Genomic DNA, 27,921 nt, shown 5'->3' on the forward strand with positions numbered 1-27,921 from the left:
TGTTATTCATTATTTTTTATTTGGAAATCCAATTGCAAGTAAATTCAATTTCTTAAATCACCAAATTACCCGCACAACTCGGTATTGTGTCGTTTTTTTTCGCAACCAAGTAGAAAAACAACGAAAGATTTGCGAAAATTTTCAATATTTTTCAAACATCTAAATTATTAGGACTCCTAACGGGAGCGGTGATTAATGGTAACTGATACTTGCAGGCCACCCAAAAATCGGGCGCACCACAAATAAACTAAGTCCTGCACAAAGAATATTTATATTTATATGTAGAAGATAGGTAGACACTAAAACTGCACATTAAACTAGTCCTAAGTATAGCAGTATGGGTTGCGGGTGCGCGACTTAGCAGTTGTTCCGCTTGCCACGCTGCTCCTTGCGCCAGGCGTCGATGCGCTGCTTCAGCTCAATGTTGGCCACCAGCATGTCCTCGGTGAGTGGCTGCCGGTTGAACGGGTCCGTGCAGCTGTTGAGCAAGTGGCGGGTGATAATCGCCCGATCCATCACCGTGCCGGAGGGAAGCACCACTGGGTCCGACATTAGCGTGTCCATCAGCGGATCCTTAAACTCATCGGGTGCGTCGGCGCATTCATCTTCAGTCTGTTGGTTGGTAACTGCAAGGGAAACGTTTGCATTTGCATTTCAATCAGATTTATTTAGTGGTTTCTTAAGTTCTTACCATAGATTTCGTGAGCTCTCTGTGTGAGCGCCTTGAATCGCTCTACCTCCACCGCCGATCGGAGGGCCAGTCGGTTTATCCTCGATGCTGCCTCGTTGCAGATTTGAAGGTCGAAGGAGCGCTCGTCGGCAGCCAGGGCCTCAGCGAATCTATCACAGTCCAGGTGGAGATATATGTCGAAGATCTGAGCCAGCAGACTGCGTGGCTCCCAGCCGTATTTTGCCGGGTTCTTGACCTTCAGGTCGTTGCACTTGGGCCCGGCCAGTTGTTTCAGATTGAAGTTCAGCATGGAGCTCAGTCGATCTACGAGCTCGTCGCGCATGAACGGCTCCTTAATGTCGCTCTAAAATTGATAATCGGTTTAAATTTAAGATGCACACGTATTCTCTTCTCCACTCACTGTCAGATAGTGAAACAGATCGACTGTCTCGCGAGCCAAGGTTAAGTAGGAGCGACACTGGCGCTCGTCTGTCGCCAGCTGAGTAAGTCGGCTCTGCTGCTGCTCCGCGCTCATCTTGCTGAGATTAGCCTTATCCGATAGCAGCTGCTGGGTCTGATGGATGCGCTTCAGGTTCTCCAAGCACTCGTCCAGCAAAAAGGTGGTGTCGTTCATCAGCATATTGACAAACTTCACGAACTGATTTCCCACCCGGGATTCACAAATGACGGCCTGCCGGTGGATGGGGTTCTCCCACATGGATTTGAACAGATGGCTAATATGGTATCTGTACAGGAATAATATTTGATTAATTACACGTGTTTGTAAATCATTCATTAAGCGAATTGAGAGAGTGCTTTGCATTTATGCGTATTACGAATATGTGTTTGTATTGCCAAGATAAATCACTTAAAAAGCATTTAGCTTTATATAAAAGATTGTTTGTTTATCTACGCCTCAAATAACTTTCGGAACTTTTCCGTGCCGTGTTACCAAAATGAGGGTGCGTAACCGTCGATATGACTCATTCTAAATTATGAAGCGCGGTTGGGTTCATTGGCATGCTCACCTAATGGTAAACTTATCGTAAAACTCAGTGCTTTGGCCCGTTGTCTCTACGTCCACATAGAATCTCATCAGCGAGCTGACCAGGGCGTTCTGGGCCAACTCATGGTTCCACATCTGTTTGGAGCAAGCAAACAAAGCTTTAGAAATATGACACTTAGGTTATTGTAACCGGAACCTACCGCCGCGTTAATCGAGTTGGCTGGCTTCAAGGAGAACACAAACATCACCTCAACCAGCTTGGCAGTCACGTAGGGATTCTTGATGAGGTGCGATGCGCAGACGCAGGTTAGCAGCCAGGTGATGATCGAGTGGTCGATGCCCTGACGGATGTCCATGTTGGCATGCTGCATGGTGAACAGGATGAACTCAGCGATGTCATCGATATACCACTCGGGCAGTGCGGAAAATGCATCCGTTGGTAATAGCTGCTGCACGGGCAGCTGGGAGATGAAGGGTCCTCCGATCGGGCGTCCCTCGAACTGGTATAGCATGAACTCGCAGACAGTGGAGTAGAATTCCGTGCAGCGCTGGAGCAGGGCCGGATCCAAAAGAGTGATCTCGCAGCAGGTTTTTGATCTGAAATTCGGAAGGGATACCAAATTAGATCCAAAGATGCGTCACGCTTAGGTGAAAGTGACTCATAAAACGTGTGGAGGTCACAAAATGATTTTTAAATAACCCACCGATTTAGCTTTCGCAGTTGCTTTTCCCAGCGTTCCTTAAACTGATTATTACGGTTGGCGTAGCGGGAGTTCATCCAATGGGACTTGGTACGGTCCAGTTCGTCGATGAGTTTCTGCAGCTCTTTGATGGCGCGCACCTTCTGGCGGTAGCGCTGGATGGCAGGCAGGTAGCCCAGATGATGGGCCTGTAGGGTGAGGAACCAACACTGTGTCTGGAAGTTTGTGTTCTCCACGGGCTGGCTAAAATCACGGGCCAGGAAGTTGCGGTACTCCTCCTCGCTGTACCTAATCTTCGTGTCCTGCTCGATGTTAACGAGCGAGTTCTTGTAGTAATGGAAATTTGGCTCAATGCGGTCCAACTTGATCTTCACCGACAGCTGCTGCAGCACGCTCATCAGGTTAATCATAAAGCCGTCCCTGGCCAGCAGCTTTTCGTCGCTGGCGAACTGCACACGACGATCGTTGTGCCGAAGGATACTGGCGATGTATTCCAGTGTCTTGGGACGACTGCTAGCATTTACGCACAGCGAATGGAACACTACGTGCATGTGAGTGCGCATTGAGTGCAGCTCCTAAATGATTAAAAATTTATTCAATTATTACATTACGTTTAATATTACATTAGTAATTAGTTACTCACCCATCGCAATCGAGAGCTGGAGGCATCTTCAAGCTTGTTCTTGGTGGTAAACTCGGCAAACTTGATGTTCTCCTCAGCGAACAGCGACACGGAGAGGAAGGGTCCCAGAAAGCTGCATTTTACTATTTCGCGACCGGAGATCTTTGTGCAGATGGGTGGCAGGAAGTTGGGCTGCCTGGAAACGAGATCTGCGATGGGTCGCACACTGCCCACCTTGATGACCACCAGTTTGGACAGCCACTCGATTTGCTGCACACTGATCTTGGAAGTGCAGATATTGCGCTGCATTCCGGCGAAGAGACCACGAAGCACCTGACTGAAAATTGTGTCGAATGTATCGCGATCCTGGTGCGTGTGGACTATCAAGTCGATGAGGAAAGGCTCGCTCACCTTGGCCATGTACATCAGATCCAGCAGAGCAGACTGATCCATGTGGCTGTTGAGATTCTGGTGAATGCGATCGGTGAGCACCAGGACGGTCATTCGCATCACCTGTTCGAACGCCAGCTGCAGAGCAGGCTGGGTGAGCGGCGTCTTTCGGCAGCACTCTGTCTGATAGTTCTGGTAGCAACTGATTAAATAGAGCAGCACGTGGTGTTTGGTGGTGGCCACGATGCTAAGCACTGGTGGAGCCACGCAGTTACCGGCTGCCTCGCTACTAGTCGCTTCAATTGGTCCAGATGCGCCAGCAGCCGCAGTCTCTCCGCTGGCAGTTGCTCCTCCGGTGGCTACTGCGTTGGCAAGGATTTCCTGTACTTCCGTATCATCTGATTTAATTTTCTTAGCAGAGGAGAACTCTTTATCGTCCGCTTTAACGGAAACGCCCTCTCCTTCGATCAGCTCACCGTTGTAGATCTTCAAAGCAGCCTCCATGAGCACATTGGCCACAATGCACTCGAAGTCGAATCTGCGGTGGGGCTGCTGCTCCAGGAAGCTGGCACTCTGGGCACAAATGATGGACCCGCTACCGTACTCATTCCACGTGGCATTCAGCAGGCTGGAGAGCAGCTGTTCGTTCTGCTCATCCGCACTTTTTTTTGGGCCGCCTACAGTTTCAATGGACAACTCGGCATTTCCAGCTGATATCTTGCAACTCTGCAGCACACTCCTTTTGGTGGCCTCGGCTGTTGGCAGGCTGAGCGCTGGCGTCATATCCACATCTTGCACTGGTGTCGAGGCCACCGACTTCATCTCCACATCCATGTCCGGTTTTCCGCTCAGTTCCCTCCAGGCGGGCGCCGAAGTGGGCAGTGACACCTCCTTTTCGCCGGGCGTGGCCTCACGTACCAGTCGAGACTCGCCAGAGACATTGGTCGGCTTCCGTGGCGCCTTCTGAGGACTAGTAGTCAGGGGCGCCAGGACATTCTGGATGCCACCACGGGCGGCCAAAGTTCGAAGACGACGGGCGCGCATCTGAAAGAATTTAAGTGGTTAGTTCCACCAATTTAAGTATTCATTTTCGTTTTACAAAATAGTTTACTTGTATTAATGATTTAGAGAACTTTAAGTACGAAAACAATATACCTCTTCTGCGGATAATTCGGTGACCACCACAGCCTCGGCCGGCTGTTGCGGCTGCACATCAGGGTTGGGCTGCTCAGGCTGTTCCTGACCGGGCATCTCGCCCTGCGGCAACTGGGGCTGCAGATCCTGTTCTTGGTCCTGATCCTGATCATCATCCTCCTCCTCCTCCATGGGCTTTTGTGGCGGCTCTTCTTCCGGCATTTCTCGGATCCGCTGGGACTCTGGGAAACAATGCGCAGTTGTGCTACCAAATCTGTTTTCGCCTCTCTCACTGTTTTTGTTTGTTTGTGGCGTAGTTTTTCCGCCGCTTCTTCTGATGCTGCTGCAAAATAAGAGGCGATGATGTGGGTTAATGAACCAAACAAAAGCACGCGCAGTCGACAAATAAATAAAATAACAAAATGTGAGAAAATTAAAACAAAGTCCAGCGGTCAACGTCAAGTTCACGAGGAGACAATGCCGCCATCGCGAAAACCAGATGGATTGGTCGTTTCTCTTTGTGCTACGCAACTACGCAACAACGCACTAGACGGACGATGTGCAGCATACCTGGGAACATACCAGGACAACTGACCTGCCGCACACAGTCACCATGCGAATCTCAAAAGCGGACGCAGATCGGCCGAGGTTGACAAAAAGTGCACGGCTGCAACTATTTTTAGAAGGGGATTTCTCGAGCACTGGCGCTGCACTGCACCCAAAACAAGTAAACAATATCATAACATATGCGGAATCGGGTGGCGAAACCTTATATAATGGTTAGGGATAGCCGATCGAATAGGATCGGATCGGCACGGGATATCGCCAGCTCATTTGCGCATTTCAGACGACGGATAAAGTACACAAAATTGTGGGATATATAATCGGACATTGGGCCAATGTGAGAGGGTGTGTGAAATGCGGAAAATCGCGGATTGTGTCGCGCATATATTCGCACTTACCTGACTCTACGGACCGACTTTCACCTGCTGCGAAACTTATTGGTTGAGCTACGGCCCGTAACTATTGCATTTTACGGAATTCAATCTGGTTTCGACAATGCAACCGAGCAATTCCACGTCTGGTGACCACGCAAAAAATTTCTCTTTTGTTCGTCGAGCTTCGAGGGGATTGGTTATCGGCACTAGGCTGGCTATATCTATGGGGGGATCGCCCGAATGCGATCCGTATATCGACACAACTGCTTCACTGGCCAGACGATGGGCTCAAAAATTACAGACCTCCGAACTCTGCTCCAATTGAATTACTTATAATTTTTGGGTTTCGCGTCAGTCGACGAACTCAGTTTCAGTTTGGTCTGCTGGCCGACAGTCACACTGGCCGTGGCGTGGTCACACTTAAAGATGGAATGTTCGCCGATAGTTGCTTTAACCCTTGCAGGGCCCTCATATTTTTATGTTTTCATTATCGAATTTAAAATTTCGACAAGTTGTGAATCATTTGAATACTGCTGCCTTAAATTGCAATACCGTTCTCAAAGAATGTATTATCAATTTATATGCTTGAAAATATCTGAAACTATTTTTTGCTTCTGGTAATAGTCGTAGAAAAATATCTAAAACTCTTAATCGCTGAATTGCTAGGAGCGAACTTTATCACTGACTTATGACGGAAGACAAAAATTAGGCCTACCAAAATATTTATATCCCTTATGACACATAATGAAAAGAAAGTGTTGTTTAGTTATTTTTGTTCAACAAAAGAAAATCATTTACTTCATTTTACAAAAATGTTACAATTATGTGGAACCTAATTATGAATCTAATACCTAAGTAACCGCTACTAGAAATCCGTGTATCGCTGTCGCAGACTCTGCCGTTTGGCAACGTGATGCATCTGCAAAACACAAGCATTAGAATTACAAACTGGCATTATATGTGGTTTTAATTAAGATAAGGACTAACCAAGCGCTGCTGACGTCGTTCTCGATTCATTTCGTAGGCCTTGAGCAGCGAGGGGCACGTGCGCTTGATGAACTCCTCCGATTCCCAGAAGAGTCCGCCTTGGTTCTCGTAGCGCAGAAGGAATTCAATCTGCAAGGATATTAGGGTTATGAAATGATACCTACAATTGAGATAGAGGGCAAACGACATAGGATTCAGGCTGGTTTATAAGTTTTCCTACGCTTTACAAAGTAAAGAAAGCTCATCTTTGATTTATTTATTTTGTAGAAGCACTTTAAACAGACGCAAAAGTCATATAGCAAACCTTTTCCAGCTTAGAATTATTGTTTACTGAATGATGATACCAACAAAGCCTTGTAAATTAAACTTATCGAATTCATGAAAAATATGTGAACCCTAAACTGTACTGATAGTCTATTTCTTTCCTATTGCAAAAACGTACCTTTCCCGCCTTGGTCTCCTTGCCCAGAATGCGTTCAATGCCGTTTTCGGGCTTGATGCGTCTGAAGAAGTCCTCGTCGTTGTACTCGGTGACCACCTCCTCGCCGACTTCGTTTAGCATGTCCTCGATGCTGAGCAGTCCATCCTGCAGCCGCTCGCCGTTCTGCTCGACGCGCTGCACGTACGTCAACGGGTGCTGTTTGAGGTAATCCTCCGCCTCGGCGATTGTCTTGGCCAGATCGAACTCCTCCTCCGCCTCCTCCTGCTCATCGTCATCGTTGTCCTCGTACTCACCGTCCAGATCCATACCATCACAGTTAGCGCCGCTGGGCGAGGAGGTTCGTTTGGTATGCATGGAGCGTCGCTTTCTTTTCATCCAGTTCCCGCCGTCGTTCTCCTTGACGTCCGGATGGAAGCGTACCTTCTTCACGCGGACGGACGACGAGGCGGAATCTGTTGTTTCGGGGGTGGACTTGTCGGGTGTCTGCTGCGACTCCAGCATGCTGCCGCTGATGCTACTGGAGGCGGACGTGGGTGTTGATGTGGATGTGGATGCTGATACGGAGGCGTCGGTGCTCTCCGCCAGCGTGGTTTCCTTGAGGTTCTGTGAGATAAGCTTGACTTTCGTCTCGAAGGCAGTGCATGGAGATGTGGGCGATTTGCTGGCCGGATGTTCTGGTGGGGATTGGCTGCTCTGCGGACTGTCGCCCTCGCCCCGCGTACCCGACGCAGCTTCAGTCTTGTGATCCTCCTGCTTGCCGGCTCCCTCCATCGAACCGGATTCCTTGTTAATCGATTCCGCAGCGGAATCCCTGCTGCAGTTGTCCAGATCTCCGACTGTGGAGTCTCCGTCGCCCGTCGTCGTTGTCTCCACCATCACACACTTGATTTGCATAGATTTGTCCAGCGAGTCACTGCCAGCCGAGTCATCATTGGACTTGGTATCCATGTGGTTGGGTGGCTCCGTGTGCACTGCGTTGGCTCTCTCTCGTTTTGGGGCTCTGCTAAAGTTCAGTTTTGGCTAAATGCATCGCAATTCAATTGTAATCTTTCAACAAAACGGCTTTCTCAGTGTTACCGTACCGTCAACTATGATAAATACCCTCAAATTTGCGTAGCTGACTTGGCAGCGATTGTGAAACGGTGGGAAAAGCAACAGGGGGCTAAATATTATATATAATTTTATATTTTTGTGGCTGCTTTGATTATTTAGAGTGGATACGACCGATATTTTTTCTATAATGTAATTTCTATTTGAATTTAGTTGTTATTTAAGTGACTCAGCGGGTGTAATCTTAAATAGCATTGCATATCCCTTTTTGATCTTCATTCCCTTTTCTTTATTTTAAAAAAGAGTAAAATAATCATATGTTCCATATTCCATCGTTCCATAGAGTTGCCATATCTTAAAATTCACCTTTTAATTGGGATACCGTTATACAGTTACCTTTCAAATTAAAATTCCGTTAGAAAAGAATGCTTGATTTGATTTTTGATGTTTGATTTCAGTAAAAAAATAAGTAAAAAAATAAGAAAATTGTTGATGTGCTTTCAATTTCATAAAAGTCAATGAAATATTTTGCATTATCATCTGAATATTTAGAAACGATTTTTGGCCTCTAGTTTTGAATTTCCCGATTGGTCAATTGCGTTAAAAAAAAGTACCAAACATACAGATAATCGGTCAATTGTAAATGCAACTTGTGTTGTTTTTATTTGATTTCTTTATTAACAATTGTTTTTGTACATTTTCTCTTTTGTAATTCAATGCCGTAAATCTTATTGTGTGTTTGTGTGGTGTGTGTGTGTACGTGTTGCGTGTGGCTGTGTGCGCAGTAAACAAAACTAAGTTATTTACACTAGCTTTAAGTTTAAATGTAGTTCAATGTTAAGGACTATTTAATATATAATATATTGTGTGTATAGATATTCGTATCGATATAAGATGTATATATGCATATCAAAGGCGGTTTGCAGTTATATCCAAGTTAGATTCTGTATACATATCGCTTGTTTGCGCTATATCTTCTGGTTTTGATTTGCTTTGTTTTCAAATGTTTCCTTGCATTAAGTTTAAACTATTTAAATATGGCCCCGCTATTCCACATGTGTTCTTTTTGTTTGCTTACAGTTTAATGATAACATTTTGTTTGTAGTGTTAACGCCTACACTGTGCTACAAAGACGCCGTTTGCTGGAAAACATTCGCATTAATGATGAGAACATAACTAATCCGTAGTAGAAACTAATTACTATTAACTAATTTTAACCGTGTGCTGCACTTGTACAAAATAATATTGCAAATATTGCAAAAATTTCCCTATTCTCTGTTGATTTTTCAATTGCATTTTAAATGTGTTTCTTTTCGTTTCTATAGTTTTTATTTTTGCAGCAGCAGTGTGTAAATATATATATGTATAGATTTATATAGTATGTATATAGTACCATATTCATTGTATGATATACGCGCTCACTTTCTTTTTGTTTTTTATTTTTTTTGCATTTACAATTATCAATAATCACAGTTCCCATTCGAAAAATTAAACGAATTATTTGTAGCAAGACATAATTTTGAATTTATCTCTTTTTCTCCTGTACAAAGTTGATTTCCTTGAAACGCTTTTGGATCTTGCTCGGATTGGGTTGGTTTTCCAATTTCATATATTAAGCCGATGGTAAATATATAGGTTCTATATTAAAATGCCTTCTATAGTTATCTCTTTGATAAGTTACAATACGATTAGTTTAAATTACATTTTGCACCGTTCTAGCAAGTAATTACATTAAGAATTCCGGCTTATCCCATTTGCAAAGTATTCGAATAATGGTATTTCATTCCATTTTGTTTATAAATTATGGTTACGTAACACTAACTTAGGTTCTAAAAAAAACGTAAATGTGCAGGAACATGTTCCAACTAGGTGTGTATAAGTGGGTGTGTGTTAGTGACAATAGAAATCCTAAAACAGGTGCCTAAAACGATTTCCCAACTCCACTAACGCATACCCCAAAAAAAATGGAAAAGCATAAGCAACAACAAAATATTAACAAAACCAAAACTCACTTAAATCGAAATATAACCATAAGCTTAGTTGGATAAATTATGGATTAAATTAAATAAAAGATTCGACCCCTGGATGTGGCCTACTTTCTGGAAATGACTTTGCCCGTCTGGGCATTGACCAGTATCATTTTGTCCGGTGTTGCGGGTCGCTCCTGGCCGGAGGTGGAAGTGGCGTCCTCCGTCTGGTTGGCACTTCCCCGGAGGATCCTTCTGCGCAGGCGATCGCTGATATTCTCGCTCTTCTGGAACTCTGAATTGGCGCCCTCTTCCTGGGAGAGCTTTACACTCAAACCGCCATCGTTCTTGTACAGAATCAACTTGGTGCTGGACTTCTTGGCCGACGATTCCTCCATCCCCTCGTCAGCTGGCTGTTCATCTGGGCTGTTGCTGCTCGGCTGCTGCTGCTGCTGCACATTGGCGTTCATCACATTGTCCTGGTTGTTGTTGTGCTCGGTCTGCTCCGCCTTTGAGTCAGCGGTTTCCTCCGGTTCCCGCTCCACGCTGATCTCCAGCTGATCGTAGCAGGTGAAGAACTCCACGGACTTGAGCTTCTCACTGGCATTGAAATGCAGCGCCGTGTGCTCCTCCATTTCCGCCTCCTCATTGGCATTGTAATCACAGTGGGCACATTTCTGGTAGTTGGGAGGTGGAGGATTCACGCAGGCGTGCTTCTGGAGATGCTGCATCAGTTCCTCGTGATGCTGCGTTTCGAATGGACAATGGAGACAGCGTTCCGGTGCCGGAATGGACTGGGGCATGTCAACGGATCCTGCATCACTGCTGCCATCTGCGGCCAAATCACTGGTGGCCACCGAAGCGCTGGTCGACGGCGTGGAGCTGCTACGTCGCTCCTCGTCCTCCTCGGGGCCTTCCGCCTCATTTTTGGTCACGGATGCTTCCCGTGGAAGTGCGACCATCTGGCCACCGCCCGATTCCAGCTGCTTCTTGAGCAGAGAGTTCTGGTTGTCAAACCCACCGGTGGAGGTACTAACTGCTCCTCCGGTAGTTTGCTGCAGCAGCTGCAAGCTCAGCTCATTGTCTACCACCCAAATGGTCTCGGGACCGGTCAGCTGCAGCAACTTGGGTGCCGGATACTCGACATCCTCCTTGCAGTTCCGGTACAGCTCCTGGCACTTCTCCTGGTAGTGGGACATGTGCACCGCACGGTGCAGTTGCAGCAGGGTCTCTTCCGATGTACGATACTCACAGTAGGCGCAGACATAGCTCGGATCCTGATCCTCCGGCTCCTGGTCGCTGTGTGCCAGCAAATGCTGCTCCAGCTCTTGCTTGGCATTGCGCTCGTCGTTGTGCTTCTGGGCAAAGCGAGCCGGACACCTGGGACAGTAGCTGATCAGCTTGTATTGGTACTCCGGCGGCAGTTGCTGTGGATTGAGCTCCGCATCGGAGGCGGCATCCATCTGGATCTGGGACAAATCGATGGAGAGTGGTGTTGAGGCGGGCAGTTGTTGCACCTGCTTGGCAGCTGCGGCCAACTGCAGGGCCACACTGAAGTCCAGACCCAGCGAGGAAGCTCCGCCTCCTCCTACTCCTCCGGCTGCTCCTGCGGCTGCACCTGCTCCCGATGCAACCATCTGCTGCTGGTGCACCGTTCTCATGTGGCTGCTCAGATGCTGTTTCTTGGCACACACAAATGTGCACAGCCGGCACTCGTACTGCGTGGGCTTGTGGAGCGACACGTGGTAGTTCATCTGGGATTTGCTCTCCGAGATGTACGGACAGACGGGACACTTCTGCTGCTTGCTCTTTGTATTGTTGCCGCCGGCGCTGGATCCGATGGAGTGCTCCGCCGTGGTCGACAGGCGGGTGATCTCGATCTGGTCGTTCTGCTGCAACTGCAGCAACTCCTCGGCGCTGCTGTTGGCCACCACTGCTTTGCAGGCTGCTGCCCAATAGGCCGCCGCCGCTTGGATATCCTGCTGGGTGTTGGCCGCATTCACCACTGCAGCGGCGCTGGCGGAGAGCGGTGTGTGGAAGATCTGCTCCAGCTGCTTGGTGGTCAGCAGCAGGGGCTGGGCACTATTGCTGTTGATGTTGCTGTTGGCATTCGTGTTGCTGCCCGACTTTAGGATGTTGCTGGTGATGGGATTCGACGGATTGTGGATGTGGGACTGGGATTCGTTGCTGGCACCTGCTCCCAGGGGTCGGTAGATGGGTGGTGCGTTCGCCGAGACACTGGCTCCTCGCTCAAGGGTCTCGATCCGAATATCCCCGGAATGCTTTAAGCGACAGTGCCGCTGTTTTGGGGAAAACAAGGGAAATAAGTCAACAATTAGTACAACTTTGTATGGGTAGATGGCATTCAGTGTGTGTCCTTCTGTTTTCATGTATATGTATGTATGGTGGGTGTATGTGTGTGTGAGTGTGTATGTACGTATTATGTGTGTGCCCTTGTTCAGGGATAATAAACCATGAGTTTAGCCCAATCGAAAACCCTCGCACCGTAATGGGAATCCCTTTAAGGTTAGCTTTATATTTTCATGGTGTCATGGGTTTGTTTCTTTTTTTGGTTTTTGTTTATGATTTTGGATTTATGGATTACACTTAGTTCGAGAGGTAAATAGAGAGCAAGCAATACTTTCACCAATGATTTGCTTATAGTTAATAATCGTTTATCATATAGTGTACAACAAAAGCAAGACCAGACACCACACATTTAAACAGTCAAAATCGGGATAATTAAAGATGGGGCTTACAAAATAGACTTTGCATATTTACCAGCGCAGCGCAAGGACTACGGACACAGATGGAGTGGTGAGATGGGTGGCAGAAGGTATCGGATCGGGGACTGCAAATTGTCTAGGTTGTATGCTAAGCTAGTAGGAGATCGTGTTTGGACTTCCTACGATTCCCAGTGGCTCTTTTGAACTCTTGGAAGTAGGCACTTTGGCTGATTTCCACTACATTCATTCCTTAATCATTCACAAGTTCTTCAAGATTAGATAAATACTTATGAAACCCATTTGATAAAATATAATTTTCGATGAATAAATATAGATAATTTCTAGAATATTAAAAAATTATACAAAAAATTGTTAAACGGGAAAACATTAACTTTTCTAATCTTATATTTAGATCTGTACTGCGGAATGCTTCTATAAAAAGTTTAGGATAATAAATATCTCCAATCCTATGGATAGAGTTCGGGTCAAAAACGAATCTTTCGGGGATTGGCGGCTCGCTTCGGTTTTTCAATGGGACAAAACACAAATCCATTAAAGTGCACTGGGCCATACCTGGATGACATGCTTCCAATTCGAGACCTGGTGGCAGTGGCCGCAGCGATACGGCGACGGTTCGCGTCGATCGCCATCGGCCATGGTCAGCAAGCTGGGACTACCTGGACTATGGCTATGGAATCTCGTCTGCGGATGCGACATCTGCGCAACGGTTGGCGCATGTTTCTGCGGCGCCATGGCAGTCATGTAGGCGGAGGCGGAGGATGAGGCTGCCGGCGGCGGTGGCGACGATGTGGTGGAGGACGCCGAGGCGGACGCTGAGCCGGCGGCCGATGAAGTGGAGGCCACCGAAGACGATGATGACGACGACGACGACGATGACGAGGGAAAGGAATTGGAGCTGGGATTGGCTTTCGTGTTAGTGCTTATGGTGTGGACATGGGTTAGACCCGACGCCAGGTGGCAACCATCACCGGCCATGTGTGAGGGTGGAGCATGATTTTGGTCATTGTGATGGGATGAGGATGATCTGTGGTTACCCGCACCCAGTGGATGAGCCAGCGGTGTGGCAGTAGAAATAGGAGTAGGAGTGGTAGTTACTGGCAAAGGCGATGCATTGGGCTTGCTGACTGAGTTGGTGGGAGGTGGTGGTGGTGTTGTGGTATTGTTGGTGGATGAGGCGACGTAGACGGCATCCAGCCGGAGTCCATTTCCCACAACCGAGTTACTGTTAGCGTTAGAAGTATGATTTCCATTTCTGGCACTGCGCGGTGAGGTGAGCAGATCCTGCAGCGATCTGGCGGTGTTGTCTTTGGTGGTTCTACTAGTGGTTGAGTTCGTGGTGGTGGTGTTCGGCGACGTCAGACTGTCGGCACTTGCCTCGTTTTGACTCGCTTTCTGCTCACCGTGCTCTAAAATGGAGGCGGCACTGGCTTTCGTCGTATTGGCTTGTGGCTTTCCGCCCGCCAACGCCAAAGCAAGTCCGCTCAGAGCGCTGGCGTTCGGAGTGGGCGAGTGCTGGGCCTCCTGGATGGCCCGCTGCAGCAGTCCGGCCGAGATGGCCGGACTCGTTCCGGCGGAGCCGGAGTTGGGCGACGACTGTGACTGCGTCTGCGACAGGCACATGGCCGCAAAGACCTTGTTCATGTAGAATTGTGGACTACCGCCCACGGATACCTGCAGTGGCGAAGTGCTGGAGTTCCCAGAGTTGGACTTCGGGTAGCTGGCGTCCTGGTAGTGAATCTTCACGTGCGCCAGCACAGCATCGCGATTCTGGTGCCTGTTGGTTGGGTGTAAAACATTATTACATTAAAATAGTGGTGTTCCACCTTTCCGGAACTCACCCGAAGTTACACTTGCGGCACCGATAGACGGTCCTCTTCTCATTGCCCTCCTGGTGGACCTCGGTGATCAGGTCGTCGCTGGGCTTGCCCTGCATCACGGATGCCTGATTGGATCGCTTGACCGGGGAAATGGTCACCGAGGGCGTGATCATCGTTGACTGGTGCTCCTTCTGTTGCTGCTGCTGGTGTTGCTGTTGCGCCATAGCGGCATTCATCATGGTGGCCAGCAAGGGAATCCGTATTAGGTTGTCCGCCAAATGGGCATCGTCCAGTACATTGGGTTTGTTGGGAAGCACTGGTTCCAATGTGATATCCTGCCCGGAAACCGAGCCGACCTTGGCATAGTCCTTGAGGAAGGCCAACGAGGCCACCTGGTTCGGTGTCATCTCGCCGGACTTCATCAGCTTGGGATCACCATCCTCCTCGGTTACCTTCATCAGGGTAATGTATTTGTTGTACTTGGTGTAGTTTCTACGGCCCGTCTCGTCGTTCATCAGAACCTTGGCCGTCTTGTGCGAGGGATCGCGGATCGTCTTCAATCGGATGTGCTTGGTGATGTCCCAGCGCCAGTTGGAGCGGTACGAGCAGAGGGAGCACTCAAAGGGCTTCTTGTTCAGATGGCCCACGATGTGGACGTGGAAGCGGGACGCCGTGGAGGCCCAGAAGCTGCAGTGCGGACACTTGTACACCTTCTTCAGCGAGGAGTTGGCTGCCTCTTCCTCCGGTGTCATCTTTTTGGTTACCTGCAGTGCGTGAAAGAGTCAAATTTCATTTTGACGTGGCATATGCTCGTGCTGGGTCAGGGGATTCAACAAAATCATATTTTCATAAGAAACTAAGGAAACAAAACAGTTGAGATTCCAATCCTTGCAGTTAAATCTCGGAACTAATCTTCTTTAAAGAAATCTTCTTATCCCAATGAAAAAAGTCCTATTAAAATAAAGTCTTTTCTTTAAAAACTTTAATAAAAACTTTAAATTTAACATTTTTTTTTTTAATTTTCCAATAAATACATAAAGAAACTTTTCGGGGGAACTGTGCTAAGTGGACTCCGGACTTACCTCGCCGTATCCGGGTGCCGTTTCTACGCCGTAGTAGCTGTTCTCCTCGTTGCTGGCCGCCTGACTTCCGGTTGGGGACTTGACCAGGTTGTGGTTGTTCTTCTCCTGCTGCATGGATGCGGCTGCTGCGGCGACAATCTCCTTGGTGGCTTTGTTCCAGATGCACACCCGCTGCTGCTGGACGGCCGCCTGCTGCTGGAGGCTCTGCGAGTCCGGGCGCCGATCGCCACTCTCGCCGGAATTCGAGTCGTACATCTCGTTGGCGCAACGGATCGCCTCGACGCACTGCTTCAGATGGTGCATCAGATCCGTGGAGGACTTGCAGCGGTGCCGGCAGTGCTGGCAACGCGTCGATCCCGTCACACTGAGATTCAGGGCCGAATGGGAGTGATGGTCCTCGTCGTCCTCATCGATCTCCAGCCGATCGTCGGCATCGTCCTCGTGCAGTCCAGCATCATCCTCGTCGATGATCACCGCCGAGGCGTGACAGCTCTTGCCGTGGATGATCGACTCCGAAAGGCACTTGGCCACATGACCGCACTGGCACACCAGATTCTCGTGCTGCGCCCCCGTCTTCAGTTTGTCCATGAAGCTGGACTTCTTGGTCATTTGGCTGCGCGTCGAGTTCTGGGAGGCCACCGTCGTTGCCGGCGACAATTGTGGCACATCCGACTTGTCAAGCATCTCCGAGATCTGTTTCTCATTGAAGAACATGGAGGCAATCTCCGTTAGGGAACTGCGCGAGGCATTCGTCTCCTTCGAAAGGTTTAATACGCTGAGGAGAAGGAAAGAAATGTGATTAGGATATCCTCTAAGTCTTTGGTGATCTTTGGTGGTCTTAAGATACTTACTCTTTGGCCCCCTTGCTGATCGGTATGAGATTGGGCATGGTTCGCTGTGCCCTCGGCGTGGGCGTGCCCACACTGGAGGTGTCCGAGGAGCATCCGCCCTTCTGGGAGAGATCTGTGGGCTCCTCCTCATCGTCGTACTTGCTCCGTTTGCCGTAGTGATGGAGGTGCATCGGCTGCTCCTCCCCTCCGCTCATTGCGTCGTCGGCATCCTCGACGCCGTCCAGTTCGTCATCGACATTGTTGTTGTTATATTGATCCTCCAGCTCGGCTGAATCGCTGAGGAAATCCTCGCACATCTCGCTCGCTCCGACTTTATTCTGGCGTCTTGGCCAAATGGAGCCAGCATTGCCCACCGGCGGCACATGGTGGTTCATCTCGTGGACCGTCAGCGATTGCTTGATGTCGGCGGTAAAGTCGCAGGCGGCGCATTTAAAGGCTCCCGCACCGCCGTGATTCTTCATGTGCCTGTCCAGATTCCATTTGTAGGGCGTGCGGAAGTCGCAGGTGACGCACTTGATCATCGGCATGGAGTGGTACTTGACGTGCTTGCTGAAGCGCGCCTTGATGTGGGTCACATAGCTGCACTTGTCGCAGCGGAAGAACTTGGTCTTGCCGTGCTCGGCCAGCTCGTGGGCTCGCAGTTGGGTGCGATAGAGGGTGGTGAACTCGCAGGCGCTGCACTTGAGCAGTCGGTTCTGGGGCTCCTCCCCGTTGGAGGGTGGCGTTGCCGAGCCACTGGTGGGCGAAGGAGTTGGTGGTTCGGCGGGCGACTGACGCTCGTAGTCGCGAAGGACCTGCATTTGTCGCTCATACGCACTGGTGGCCACCAGTTCCAGTTCCCGCTGCTGTTCGCGCTGCTGCTCCTCGCGCTGTCGCTGGTTGAAGGCCTGAATGTCCCGCTGCAGCTTCTCCTCCTGCAGGAGCAGCTCCCGCTTCACTTGCTCCAGCGTGGGCACATCCGGCACCGTGACTGTCAGGGATTGGCCACCCATTACACCCACGCTCTCCTCCAGTCGCCGCTTGCGTGCCTCTCGGCTCATGCCCCTCTTGCCCCTGGCCTGACCATGACCACTGGGAATGCCGTCCGTGCAGCCGTGCACCATCTTCATGTGCCGCACCAGCTTCTGGAAATGTCGCGAGGCGTACAGGCACAGCTTGCACTTGTTGATCACTATCTTCTCGCCGTGCACGTCGCGCAAGTGGGTCAGGTGGTAGCGCGGATTCTGTGTGAAGTACGCGCAGTGGTTGCAGCTATAGTTCCGCTTGATCTTGCACTGCGGCAGGCCCTCCTCCTTGGCATCCATGCCAATGGCAACCTGCTGTGGCTGCTGTTGCTGCTGCTGCTGCACGCTGTTCACAACGGCAACTGCAGCTGCCGCTTGGCGCTGTTGTTGCAGCAACTGCTGCAGCCGGAAGCGCTCCACATGTCGCTCCAGTAGGGATGAGCCCGCCTGTGCGGCTGGCGTATTGCTGGTCGAGTTGCTCGTCATGTGTCCCGTGTTCCCGCTGGCGGGTTGGTGGCCACCCTGCTCCGTATACAGCTGATTGCCGCTGACCACGCTGCGCACGATGAGCGTGTCTCCTGAACGCTGCACCATTGAAGGCAGGTCCATGTTGCTCCCGGTCTGATGGTCGTCTGTCCTGGCAACTCCCTCAAGACTGGCTAGTGGTTAGCTGCAAGAGGGGGAAATGTAATCCAGTTAGATGTGGTAGAAAGTAATCTCATTTAAGCCACATGGCAGCTACACCATGATGAAATGTTTGCTCCCTTTATTCAATATGGTGAAACTCTATTTTACTCTTTAAGTTGATATGACCCATTTTAAGCATCAGTTAAAGGCAAATTATTAAGAAACCATGTTAAATATTCCGCCAGTTCTTTATACTACCACTATCGTATTCTTGGGCATCAAACTGGAAAAAAGGACAGAGGAAATGAAATCCCATATGCGATACAAAGGATGTCTTAAATGCAGATTTCAACACTTGCCCAACTCATTACACATACATTAACACAGGCACACATGAATCGCCGCCTGTTTCTGTGTGTGTCAGTCTCATAAATATTTCAGCATTTTCCCCTCGAAACGCCAACATCCCCCGCTCCGGGCAACCTTTATCAGCAAAAGTTGGTTCGCTTTTCCCAACTTGCTTGGCAGGATATTAAAATGAAATGTTTTCTGTCCGCCGAAAATGCGACAAAGTAGCGTAAAATCAACAGAAAGTCGGGGAAATTGGGCAACGGAAAATGGAAAATCATTCGAGAGTTTTGACAGGGAAAACGAACCCAAAGAGTCGCCTCAAATCTCAGAGGTAAACGTATTGTAGTTTGTGCGTAACACAAATCCATTTTGGGGCTAATTGGAGTTGGCCAAGTTGAAAAAGGGAAACGGAGGATGAGTCCGAGTAAGGGAGCTGGAAAATTTCAATGCTCCCACACAAGCACACACACATACTCATAAAGGGTCGGGATCCAATGAAGGTCAACCTTTTTTTTTCCAAGTGGAGCCACCGTTTGCATGAGTGCACAGGAAGGGAGGAAATACGTGGGCGCTTTCCCCACTTGCGGCTAATCCTTGGGGTGTCGTTTTTATCAAATGCAGTAATTTTGCTTTTTAAGCGTTTTTTATTGCCCACCCGCAACACACACATGGGTGTGTGTGTGTGTGTGTGCGAAAGTCCTTTCCGCACAGCAACCGCAATTGTGTTTTGGCTTAGAGGAGGACCATCGAAAAAGGAAGAAACAATTTGATGGAGCATCTCTCTGGTGCCATCATTTAAGTAACATATTTAATTATAAAAAGAGATGGCGCGAAAATACATTAAGATAAACATATATGTACTGCACACACACACACTCGTGTAGGCTGTGTACTCTTGACATTCAACACGTTTATTGTCGCAGAGCAACAAGCTCATCATCCTCCCAGCATCCTTCATCCTACATCCTCATCAGCGTCAAGGCGGAACTCATTAACAACACGAGAGAGAGGGGAGGGGGAGAGGCCTCCAAGTGGGTGTGCGTGTGTGTAAGTGCGTTCGTGTGGGTGGTTGGGTGGCTGCAGGGCTGGCAGTACAACATGCACAACAGTCACTGTTAGCGATCACTGGACGGAAGGACACACTCCATATTCATTTAACATGGGGTCGGCCAGGTGAGCTGTAATTGAGGCACTTGTATTTCGAAATATCTGCATTGGTAAATACATGGTGATGCACTTCTTCCACAGTAGAAGGATTCATTTCGAAAGAAGGTATTTTAAATACATAATGTTATTCAATTTTTAATGCTTCTAAGAGCATCATTCAATATCCAAATTCACTTTAAGGTACTTAAGTATATGCAGTGATTTAAAAATTGAGTTCAGCACACGCCTTAGTCACAATTTCTGGTAGCCCTCGTTCTGGACAGGATCGCCTCATACTTATGCATTGTTGACACCGCGCTTATTACGGAAGGCACTGGAGAAAATACGCCGACGAGCTGCTTCCTGCTTATTTGCCTTTGTTTACGTTTTGTTTTCCTTATTTTTGATGTTTTCTTTTTTCTCCTCAGTTTTCAGTTGTTGCCCTATTGTTATTGTTGTTCTTGGCTGTGTAAATACGCTTATATATACACACACACACACAGGCACGGACACACAACCTGCTTATGCGGCAACACGTTTTGCTTTGAAATTTTAATTTCTCACGCGACGCCAAAAAGTATGCTACAAAGGATGAGGCAAGGATGTGCTGGGTGAAAGGGGCTGGCGTACGCACTTGGCGTTCCCAAGCTGTTGCCATTGTTTGCTCGTTTTGTTGTTGTTGTTGTTTTTCTTGCTGCTGTTGCAGCCTACGCGGACTTAATTAATCTTGCTGTGGGCTTAGCCCGTTGTCCTGGCAGTGCTCGGTTATCCCGGTTATCCTCCACCCTTTCCCGCAACCCAATCCCCCCTTACCAACTGATTTGACGCTCTAAGACTTCTTTTCCGTCGTTTCGGTCTGTTTCTGTTCTGTTTTTTGGTGATAATGAGGCGACAGGACTACGCCTTTTTTTTTAGCGGCTGCATTAAAAACTGTTGAGCGTTGGCGGTTTGATTGATGGTTCGCAGGCCCAGAGTCCTAAAACGTTTCAGCTTTTTAGCTTTTTGTCACTTTAATTAACAACCGCACAGACTTAGCGCTTTTGTTACTTTAAATAAATATGTTTTTGGAATATTCTATATATCTGGTTTTTAAATATTACCATTTTTATGAAATTATTACTTTAAACTGGATCCACTTCCCTAATTGCTTCATTCGTCAGCCTTGTAAAATGTAAAAGTTGCATAATTTGTTCATTACAGCGACATAAATGTCCTGAATTTTCGGTTCGAATTTTCGAAGCTTAATTGGCACTGCAATCGTTAAGTTTCTGTGGACCAAGTGGCGTTCGGGTAGCCAATTTCCTTGTTTGGTCATTTGCTTGCGGAGCAGCAGGAGCACGGGCAACCGGAAGTGGGAAGTGGAGCGACAGGAAATGGGAGAACGGAAGCTGTGTTGTTGCTACAAATTAACTGCAAACTGCAGTGAAGTAAATAAGAAATGCGCCAGAGGGAGAAAGGTCTCCACGAACGGTCGACAAAATGTTTATTCATCATCAATTTGTTTATTCGATGGCAACTAACGCTTTCGATGCTCTTCATGCTGGCCATTTCGTTTTAATTTCATGATCCTTTCGAGAGGAAGTTATCGCCCCAGCTTACTGCTGTGCGAATTGCCTTTGAAAACGTTATAACAGTCATCGTAAAAATGCGATGTAGCTGCGAGTAATCGGCAAGTTTATAATTAAGAGCGTTTGGAATATCGGCTTCTTAAACACAATTTGCTGCTTTAAAAATTTATGCTCAAATTGCCTACGTTTAAGTTTAAAAACAAGTTATCCAGATTTTTGCCACTTCCCCATCGCGCTAAATAAAGTTGATGAGGGGCGAAAAAGTTTTTGCCATTCTTGGGCTGGGTGTTATTACTTAAAGATTCTGTTGCTAAAACTAAAACGTCGAGGCAGTCAAAACTTTTACAAAACAGTCAGCCACTCCACTTCCTCGGCATCCTTAAGGATCAACGGGGCCGACGCATTTATATTGCCTTCACATAAATCTCAACAGACGTCAAAGTTTATTTCGCATTTTTGAAATTAAATAAAGATTTGTCACGTAGAAATCCATTTGCTGAAAGTCACCCACACACACACGTATTGAGTTGTCCCTAGCACACGCACACTGATGAGACGGCATAAAGTAAAACTGTATTTCCTTATTTCCGGCTCTCTTTTCCCTATTCTCCTAGACAAATACCAAGGTCGAAACCTTGCCTGCTAAGATATTCGAGCACTTTGGCATTTTCAATTTTTTTTTGTCGCGGAAAAAAAGTTGACCGGAAGTCGCCGGACTTTCCACTTCCGTTTTACATTTCAGTTGAGTGGCCGGAATGTGCTGTGAAATCTAAATTAAGTATTTATCAAAGTGCTACGAAAAGTCCGCATTTTTCGTTGGCTTTTTTCCTCATTTGGGAATTACTAGGGGCGTTGGTACGAGCATATGCTGGCATATGTTGACAGTCACCTGCTGTGCCCTCTGGCTACGAATGTGTGAATATATTTCCGTGGTCGCCCGATTTGATGAGACCCGCCCACAAGTCGCCCTGTTCCTTCATACATAAACATGACGCGAAGTTGTCAGTTTCACCTCTTGACACTCATACGCCATGTTGTCCATTCGCAACTCATATTTTTTCCAGCTACATACGTTCCTCTTACAGCTAGGAAATATTTGGGCTTAAAAAGTGGAGACCGAAATTAAATTATAAACAAACATATGCTTCGAGAGCATCAGTTTGTAATAATAAATGGGTAAAAAACAGCCTATAGAGTGCATATAAAAATGGCGAAAAGAAAAACCACGAGGTGGTAAAAATCTGAGAGACATCTATGAAACCGCGCACATGCAAATTAATAGGCAGCACAAAAATGGCAGGACAACGTTGCTAATGCGCCCCGTTTGCATTGTCTGCTCGCACACAGCTACACACACACTTACACTTGGTTCGCCTGTCGTCGGATTTAACAGAAAGATTTTCTTTTTTTTTTAAACGAAACAGGAACAACAAAAAAAACTTCTCTCTTTTTAGCGCTCTTTTCTTTATCTCTCTCTCTTTGCCAATGTCTTTTTCGCGATTATTTCGCAGCCGTCACACAACGAGTCGGTCTAGCGGTCCAACAACAACTGAAGAAGTGACCGCCGTGGTTGGATTTTCACAGGGAAAATTCTGTGAATAGGATGCTGCTGTTTGTGCTGCCTCAACTACGGATGCTGTTGGTAAGTTGGGCTCTCTTGTTCTGCAGATGCAAGACTGTTAAAGGATGTCTAACAGTTGGAATTTTCATGAAGAGAAGCTCTAAGAGATACAGAACAAAAGAGAGAGAGACCACTCTCTTCGTGAATGTAAGGCAACAGAGGAAATGGAAGGATGTTAAGCAGAGTCGGTAAAAAATATATTTTGGAGCTCAGCAGGGTTTTGTTTTTATAATTTCTAAAGATATATACTAAAATATATATTTTTTGAGAAATATCAGAAAATGGAAAAAATATTAAAAATATTTAATAATGTTTAATTGTCTTAAATTTCCGTTCTAAGCCCGAACATCTTATTAACTTATTCATAACTTATTTAACTGTTTTTCAATTCCGCACGCAAAGCCAATTGGTGTAAACCGCAAAACCTGTTAAAAGGCAAGACAACATCTCCATTTACACCATTTTAATTTGTGGCAATCCGAATGACATTTTACCGCACTTAATTTGTTAACCAGGCAGAAGAACGAGATCCACTTGAAAAGAAAAGCTGACGGACAAAAAGGAAAGCCATCGGGGGAAAATAATGTGGAAATCAAGCGCACTTCAGCCGGGCGGCAGTTGTCGAGGAGCCTAAGCCGAAACCGTAAAATGAGACGAGCTGCTATGCGGGTTCCAGTTCAGCATGGGTTCGGTTTTTGGGATGGCTTCGTTTTGGTCCTTGGGCTGAGGGCTGTGCCACTGTTCCGTGTCCTTTTTCAAGGCAATCAACACAAATGCTACTTAAAAATTTATTTGTGACACGCACGAGACGCAGACACAAAGGGAGCGGGTGATGGCCGGAAAGAGAATCCAACTGAAAGCGTTGCAAAGCACAAACACTTAACACGCAGACTGTGGCAGCCAGACACACACACACACACAGGCAAACGAACCCGCAGATACGCACACACACACAGACGGACGCATGAGGCGCCGACAAAAAAGGACAATCAACATTTTAACACTTTTAAGGCAAAAGGATACAACGTGGAGGAGGGGCGCTCCAGTTGAGAAATGTGTTGCGGTCATGCATTTTTATTCCCTCCGCACTGCAAAATATTAAACATTAGAACTAGTAAAAATGGAAAAGAAGGAAACTTGTATGTTTCGCTGCCAAGCCTTCTTCTATACGAAAAATTGACATTATTTTTCCATGTGCACACAAAAAAGGGAAAGAGAGGTCAGAGCAACGGGTTGGAAGGACATGCAAGCCCGGAAGGACAGGAAGCATCCATGGCCAGCATCAGACACGGACACTTGACATTTAAGCCTGCCATTGAGACGGGTCCTGTATTGTTTTCCTAACCATTCTGCACTAACCATAGGCTTGTGATAAATGTGGCACATTTTTGTGCCTTCAGTTAATTCCTCAGATTTTTACTGCATTTATGAACAGGACATGCTCAACAAGCTCACGTTTCTACGTCAAATATTGACCAGATGGGAGAAGTAGTTAAACTGCAGCTCGTACTGACACAAATCTTTTAAGCAACTTCTCGGTAAACTTTTCTAATCAAACACTCGGCCACGGAAGCGTTGAAGAGTGTTTTTCGGATATGTGGGAAGATGGGTGTGTTTAAGTCCATGTCTAGCCAAAAACTCGACTTGTTTGTTTGCCTGTTGCCCCGATGGAGCTGCACTTGTATCCTGCAGCTCGGCTCTTTTCCACCCAGCTAAATGAAGCAGCTCAATTTCGCCCACAGAGTGAAGAGAAAGTTCCTCGAGTGCAGCATGTGGAGCTTGAAGTTTTTCCATCTGCAATCCTATGGGTACACAGAGACCTCCATCCATGGCGATGTGGTTGCAAAAAGTGTTGCTTGGTCAGTGCATGAGGCAATGTGGGCGAGGGATTCTGCCAAGGAGGTGTAATGAAGCCGCACAAATGCACACAACATTGTTCGGGGGTTCAGGTTTTTTGCAGTAATCAAAAAGAGGAAAAATGAAAAATAATTTGTTGCAGTTTGTTTGCTTGACCCGACACTGACATGGGAAAGTTAAAGTCGTATTGTTTAAAAGTTGGGTAATTTCGATTGGTTAAGAGAGTGCAGAGTTAAGTTCGTTAATAATGACACGAGCCACTTTATTATGAAACAGATCCAAGCCACATTGATATTCATATATCTTCTTGGCCATTTAAGGACAAATGATATTTATGTATTGTATCATAACCCAAAACTGGCAAACTTTTTTGGGTATAAGCGAAAGGAAGGGCTGAAATGAAATATCAGTCATAAACAATGAAAATGGTAAGCAAATAAATTCTTTATGTTAAGGCCAAATCATCACAATCAATAAGTCAATAGCTTTTTCATTCGAATGTGTGCTATATATCTCAGATGCCTGTTGTCAAAAATCGAATTGGCAATATTTCATTTATATTTCATAGCCTATTTTTTAGGGATTTAAATTTGCTATTGCCATGCTGGAGGCAATTCCATGGCTTCACACGCAAATTCGATTGGTTCTCAAAGGGGTAAAACACGCATACACGTGTATTTTACTTTCATACTTTTTTCCTGTGGTATGTGCGGCAAGGAGGCAGGATGCACGCGCTCGCCTCAAAGTTGCTGCAAGTTGCAGTCAAAGCCGCAGCCGCAACCAAGAGCGCTACTTCATCAAACGAGCAACTTGCCGCAAGGTAACACACACAGTTCCACACACTCAAATGCAAGACAATTGCAGGAACAATAAAAAATTCAGCACTTAAACATAAGCTCCATTTAAAGAATATGTTGTCATTACAATTTCAAAGTTACAGACGTTAAGCGCTCTAAAAATTCTAACATATTTTTGTGTTTACCATAAATTCATTTGCTAACTGCCATCTCAAGTGCTATAACCTTGCCCGCTACTGTGCGTGTACATATACCATGTAGTTAAGAACTCTTTGCTTTGGCTGCAGCCAGCAACTGGGAGCTCGCCACTTGTAGACACGTGCACAGTTATAAAAGCATATAAAATTTCCTATTTAACTTCCGGCATGTTTCAGCACACACACACACAAGCAAAGCATGCACACACAGCAATAGGGATATATAAAGTCGGGTCTGACATGGTAAGTCTAAAGAAAACATATCCGTGACAAAGTAAACCACCTCCAGGTGCAACCAACAATAATAATACTTTTAGTAGTTGATTTTTTTCATTCACTTTCCACTTTTTCTGCCATGGTTTTGCTCCGGATTTTTCCTTTTTCGCAGTTTTTCCCCCAACGACTTGCAACTGAGTTTTGGCTTTGACAAGATGGCAGAGGCACTAAGCGAACGACAAGAAATTGAATTCGGCTGCAGGTGGCAGGTAACACCTATTCCCCCACCCAGCACCACCCACTTTCCGCCCAGCTCGGCAGGATGTGTGACAGGCTTTTGAGCTGAGTTTTTGCGGCACCTTGACAGCCGCAGGATTTAGCGGTCCCCAGTCGGGACTTTAATATTTAATAAGCTGACTTCGGTCTAGGCAAGTTCAGAGCAGAGCTAAGCCAAAATACCCCATTGGCTCTAAAAAGGAAAAAGAAACGGAAGGCAGCAGCAGCAGCAGAAGCAGCAAAAGCCGTCTTCAATTATGCAAAAGAGGCGTGGCGTAAAGGCAAGTTGGCCCAGACGGTGACATGGCCAATGAATTGGGGAAAAAAAACAAGACCAAGGCCGGATGAAAATTATGCAGTGGTGTGGCAGATTGCAAAAGGTTTTATTCTGCGGCGAAAGGTAGCAAGAAAGTTGGTGATCTGCTTACTTAGTATAATCCAAGGCGCGGAAACTTAATCCAGAACTAAATGAAAATGCTCACTAATAAGCTTTAAACGAATTAAATCAACTACTTTTAACTCAATACTCTTATTCATTGTTTTTTTAATGAATAAATTCCATATATTTCTAAGCTTTAACTGGTATGCTTTAATTTCGATATACTTTTCCATTTTTCCTCTTTCTTAATGTTAACATATGGAACAGCCTTCGTTAAACTTGCACTCCATAAATTCATTAGCTTTCTACCCGCATTTCCAGCCGCCTTTAATCATCAACAGTGCCGTCTTGCTATTTAGCACATCACCCCTAATTATTCACTTCGTCACATATTATCACGTAATGCCTGCCAAGTTTCCATGTTTGTTGGCCGGCTGAGTTCATGGCGGCGCATATTTTAGCACACACGACTCGCCTTCAAGGACTCGACTTTTGGGTTCTATATTCCATGCCATCTTGGTCTTTTGGTTTTTGGTCTTTAGTCTTTTGGCCTTTTTGTCTGGGATTTTGTTAGGCACGTTCGATGCTGTCGCCCACGGTTCATATGCACGTTTTTGGTGTTCTTGGGCGGCCAAGTTTATTGTTTGTTGTCGGCACATTAATCATAATTTAACGATTAGCGCAAGTTTTGTTTATTAAATATTCTTCGAGCCGAGTCGAGTGGCGAGTGTGGTTAAAATTTATGGAGCAACAGCGACAACGTCGCCGATGCCACGCGTCGATATGCCACAAAACTGTCATAAATTGCAATTATTTTCACAAAAGCAGAGAAACAATTTATGCATCGCTTTTGCTTTAAGCCAATTTATGGTTCACTCTTTAATTATGTCGCAGACGAAGGGCGTGGCAGTGAAATTAGCATATTTTGGATAACATTATTGCACAGTCGAATATGAAATGTTTGGCCAAATATTTTCAGATATATACCGCTGTTCACATCTTGTTTTATGTCCTCGCAAAAGAAAATGGAGATATGCCCGCTTTTCCCCCTTTTCTGATTTATTTCGGTTTTTTGTTTATTTCGGTTTTTTCTTTGATCAACGTGGTATGAAAATTTCACAGTCGCTTTGTTTTTGTACTAAAAGGTTTGCTTAGATCAAAGTAAAGTACATGATTGTGTAACTTCACTTTCTGAAGCATTTTGAAAGTGAAACACAAGATCCTCGAATTCCAAGTGTGGTGATTAATAAGTTCAGAATTTTATTTAGCATTTGAACTCTGTACACTATACACTATAATATTTCTGCATTTTAAATGAAACACACACTACGATCAGCGGATGACACATTAAAAGTGATGAGCCACAATCTCTTTTCCCCGACTCGAAGAGAGAAAAACACAGAGTGGAAGAGATAAAAAGACAAATGCAAATTTGAATGGCCGTGTGCTGTGAGATATTTAGCATTTGACATTGGTCT

The 27,921-nt window shown here is 46.5% G+C and overlaps 3 protein-coding genes across 10 annotated transcripts in view; all 3 read right to left on the minus strand.

Annotated features, from left to right (window-relative positions):
• Positions 1-128: 128 nt before the first annotated feature.
• Positions 129-5,947, minus strand: LOC6732143 (ubiquitin conjugation factor E4 B). Of its 2 annotated transcripts, none has more exons than XM_016178339.3 (9): positions 5,486-5,947; positions 4,545-4,863; positions 3,021-4,433; positions 2,381-2,952; positions 1,877-2,273; positions 1,699-1,811; positions 1,092-1,416; positions 692-1,034; positions 129-626 (listed from the first exon to the last, which is right to left on the minus strand). In XM_016178339.3, the coding sequence occupies exons 2-9, from the start codon at positions 4,743-4,745 to the stop codon at positions 358-360; spliced, it is 3,633 nt and encodes a 1,210-aa protein (XP_016024824.1). In that variant the 5' UTR covers positions 4,746-4,863; positions 5,486-5,947; the 3' UTR covers positions 129-357. The 2 variants fall into 2 exon arrangements, with proteins under 2 accessions (XP_016024824.1, XP_016024825.1); XM_016178340.3 differs by having other exon boundaries at positions 4,545-4,866.
• Positions 5,948-6,227: 280 nt separating this feature from the next.
• Positions 6,228-8,001, minus strand: LOC6732144. The gene is made up of 3 exons (XM_039297889.2): positions 6,891-8,001; positions 6,449-6,577; positions 6,228-6,380 (listed from the first exon to the last, which is right to left on the minus strand). Exons 1-3 carry the CDS (start codon positions 7,836-7,838, stop codon positions 6,327-6,329), a joined length of 1,131 nt encoding a protein of 376 aa, XP_039153823.1. The 5' UTR covers positions 7,839-8,001; the 3' UTR covers positions 6,228-6,326.
• A 572-nt stretch (positions 8,002-8,573) lies between these two features.
• Positions 8,574-27,921, minus strand: part of LOC6732145 — a 38,238-nt gene continuing 18,890 nt past the window's right edge. Inside the window, exons 1-6 of one of the 7 annotated variants that reach the window (XM_039297854.2) lie at positions 22,464-22,607; positions 16,405-18,078; positions 15,554-16,328; positions 14,493-15,235; positions 13,207-14,428; positions 8,574-12,207 (exon numbers count right to left, since the gene is read on the minus strand). In XM_039297854.2, the coding sequence (XP_039153788.1) occupies positions 10,033-12,207; positions 13,207-14,428; positions 14,493-15,235; positions 15,554-16,328; positions 16,405-18,017 (6,528 nt within the window). In that variant the 5' untranslated portion in view covers positions 18,018-18,078; positions 22,464-22,607 and the 3' untranslated portion in view covers positions 8,574-10,032. Of the gene's footprint in view, positions 12,208-13,206; positions 14,429-14,492; positions 15,236-15,553; positions 16,329-16,404; positions 18,079-22,463; positions 22,608-27,921 lie in introns of those variants that run through there. The other 6 variants (XM_016178333.3, XM_016178332.3, XM_016178335.3 and 3 more) reach the window with 6 other exon arrangements.

Source organism: Drosophila simulans, chromosome 2L, assembly GCF_016746395.2.
Source record: "Drosophila simulans strain w501 chromosome 2L, Prin_Dsim_3.1, whole genome shotgun sequence".
In the NCBI taxonomy this organism is placed as follows: domain Eukaryota; kingdom Metazoa; phylum Arthropoda; class Insecta; order Diptera; family Drosophilidae; genus Drosophila; species Drosophila simulans.

Bases quoted from the DNA above. Each gene is read 5' to 3' on its own strand.
- LOC6732143 (XM_016178339.3), bottom strand. From the start codon at position 4,745: ATGCCGGAAGAAGAGCCGCCACAAAAGCCCATGGAGGAGGAGGAGGAT. The intron at 4,434-4,544 runs GTATATTGTTTT...AAATTCTTTCAG, and splicing joins CCGAATTATCCGCAGAAGAG to ATGCGCGCCCGTCGTCTTCG. The intron at 1,417-1,698 runs GTGAGCATGCCA...ATTCCTGTACAG, and splicing joins TACGATAAGTTTACCATTAG to ATACCATATTAGCCATCTGT.
- LOC6732144 (XM_039297889.2), bottom strand. From the start codon at position 7,838: ATGGATACCAAGTCCAATGATGACTCGGCTGGCAGTGACTCGCTGGAC. The intron at 6,578-6,890 runs GTACGTTTTTGC...ATATCCTTGCAG, and splicing joins AGGAGACCAAGGCGGGAAAG to ATTGAATTCCTTCTGCGCTA. The intron at 6,381-6,448 runs GTTAGTCCTTAT...TGTGTTTTGCAG, and splicing joins AACGACGTCAGCAGCGCTTG to ATGCATCACGTTGCCAAACG.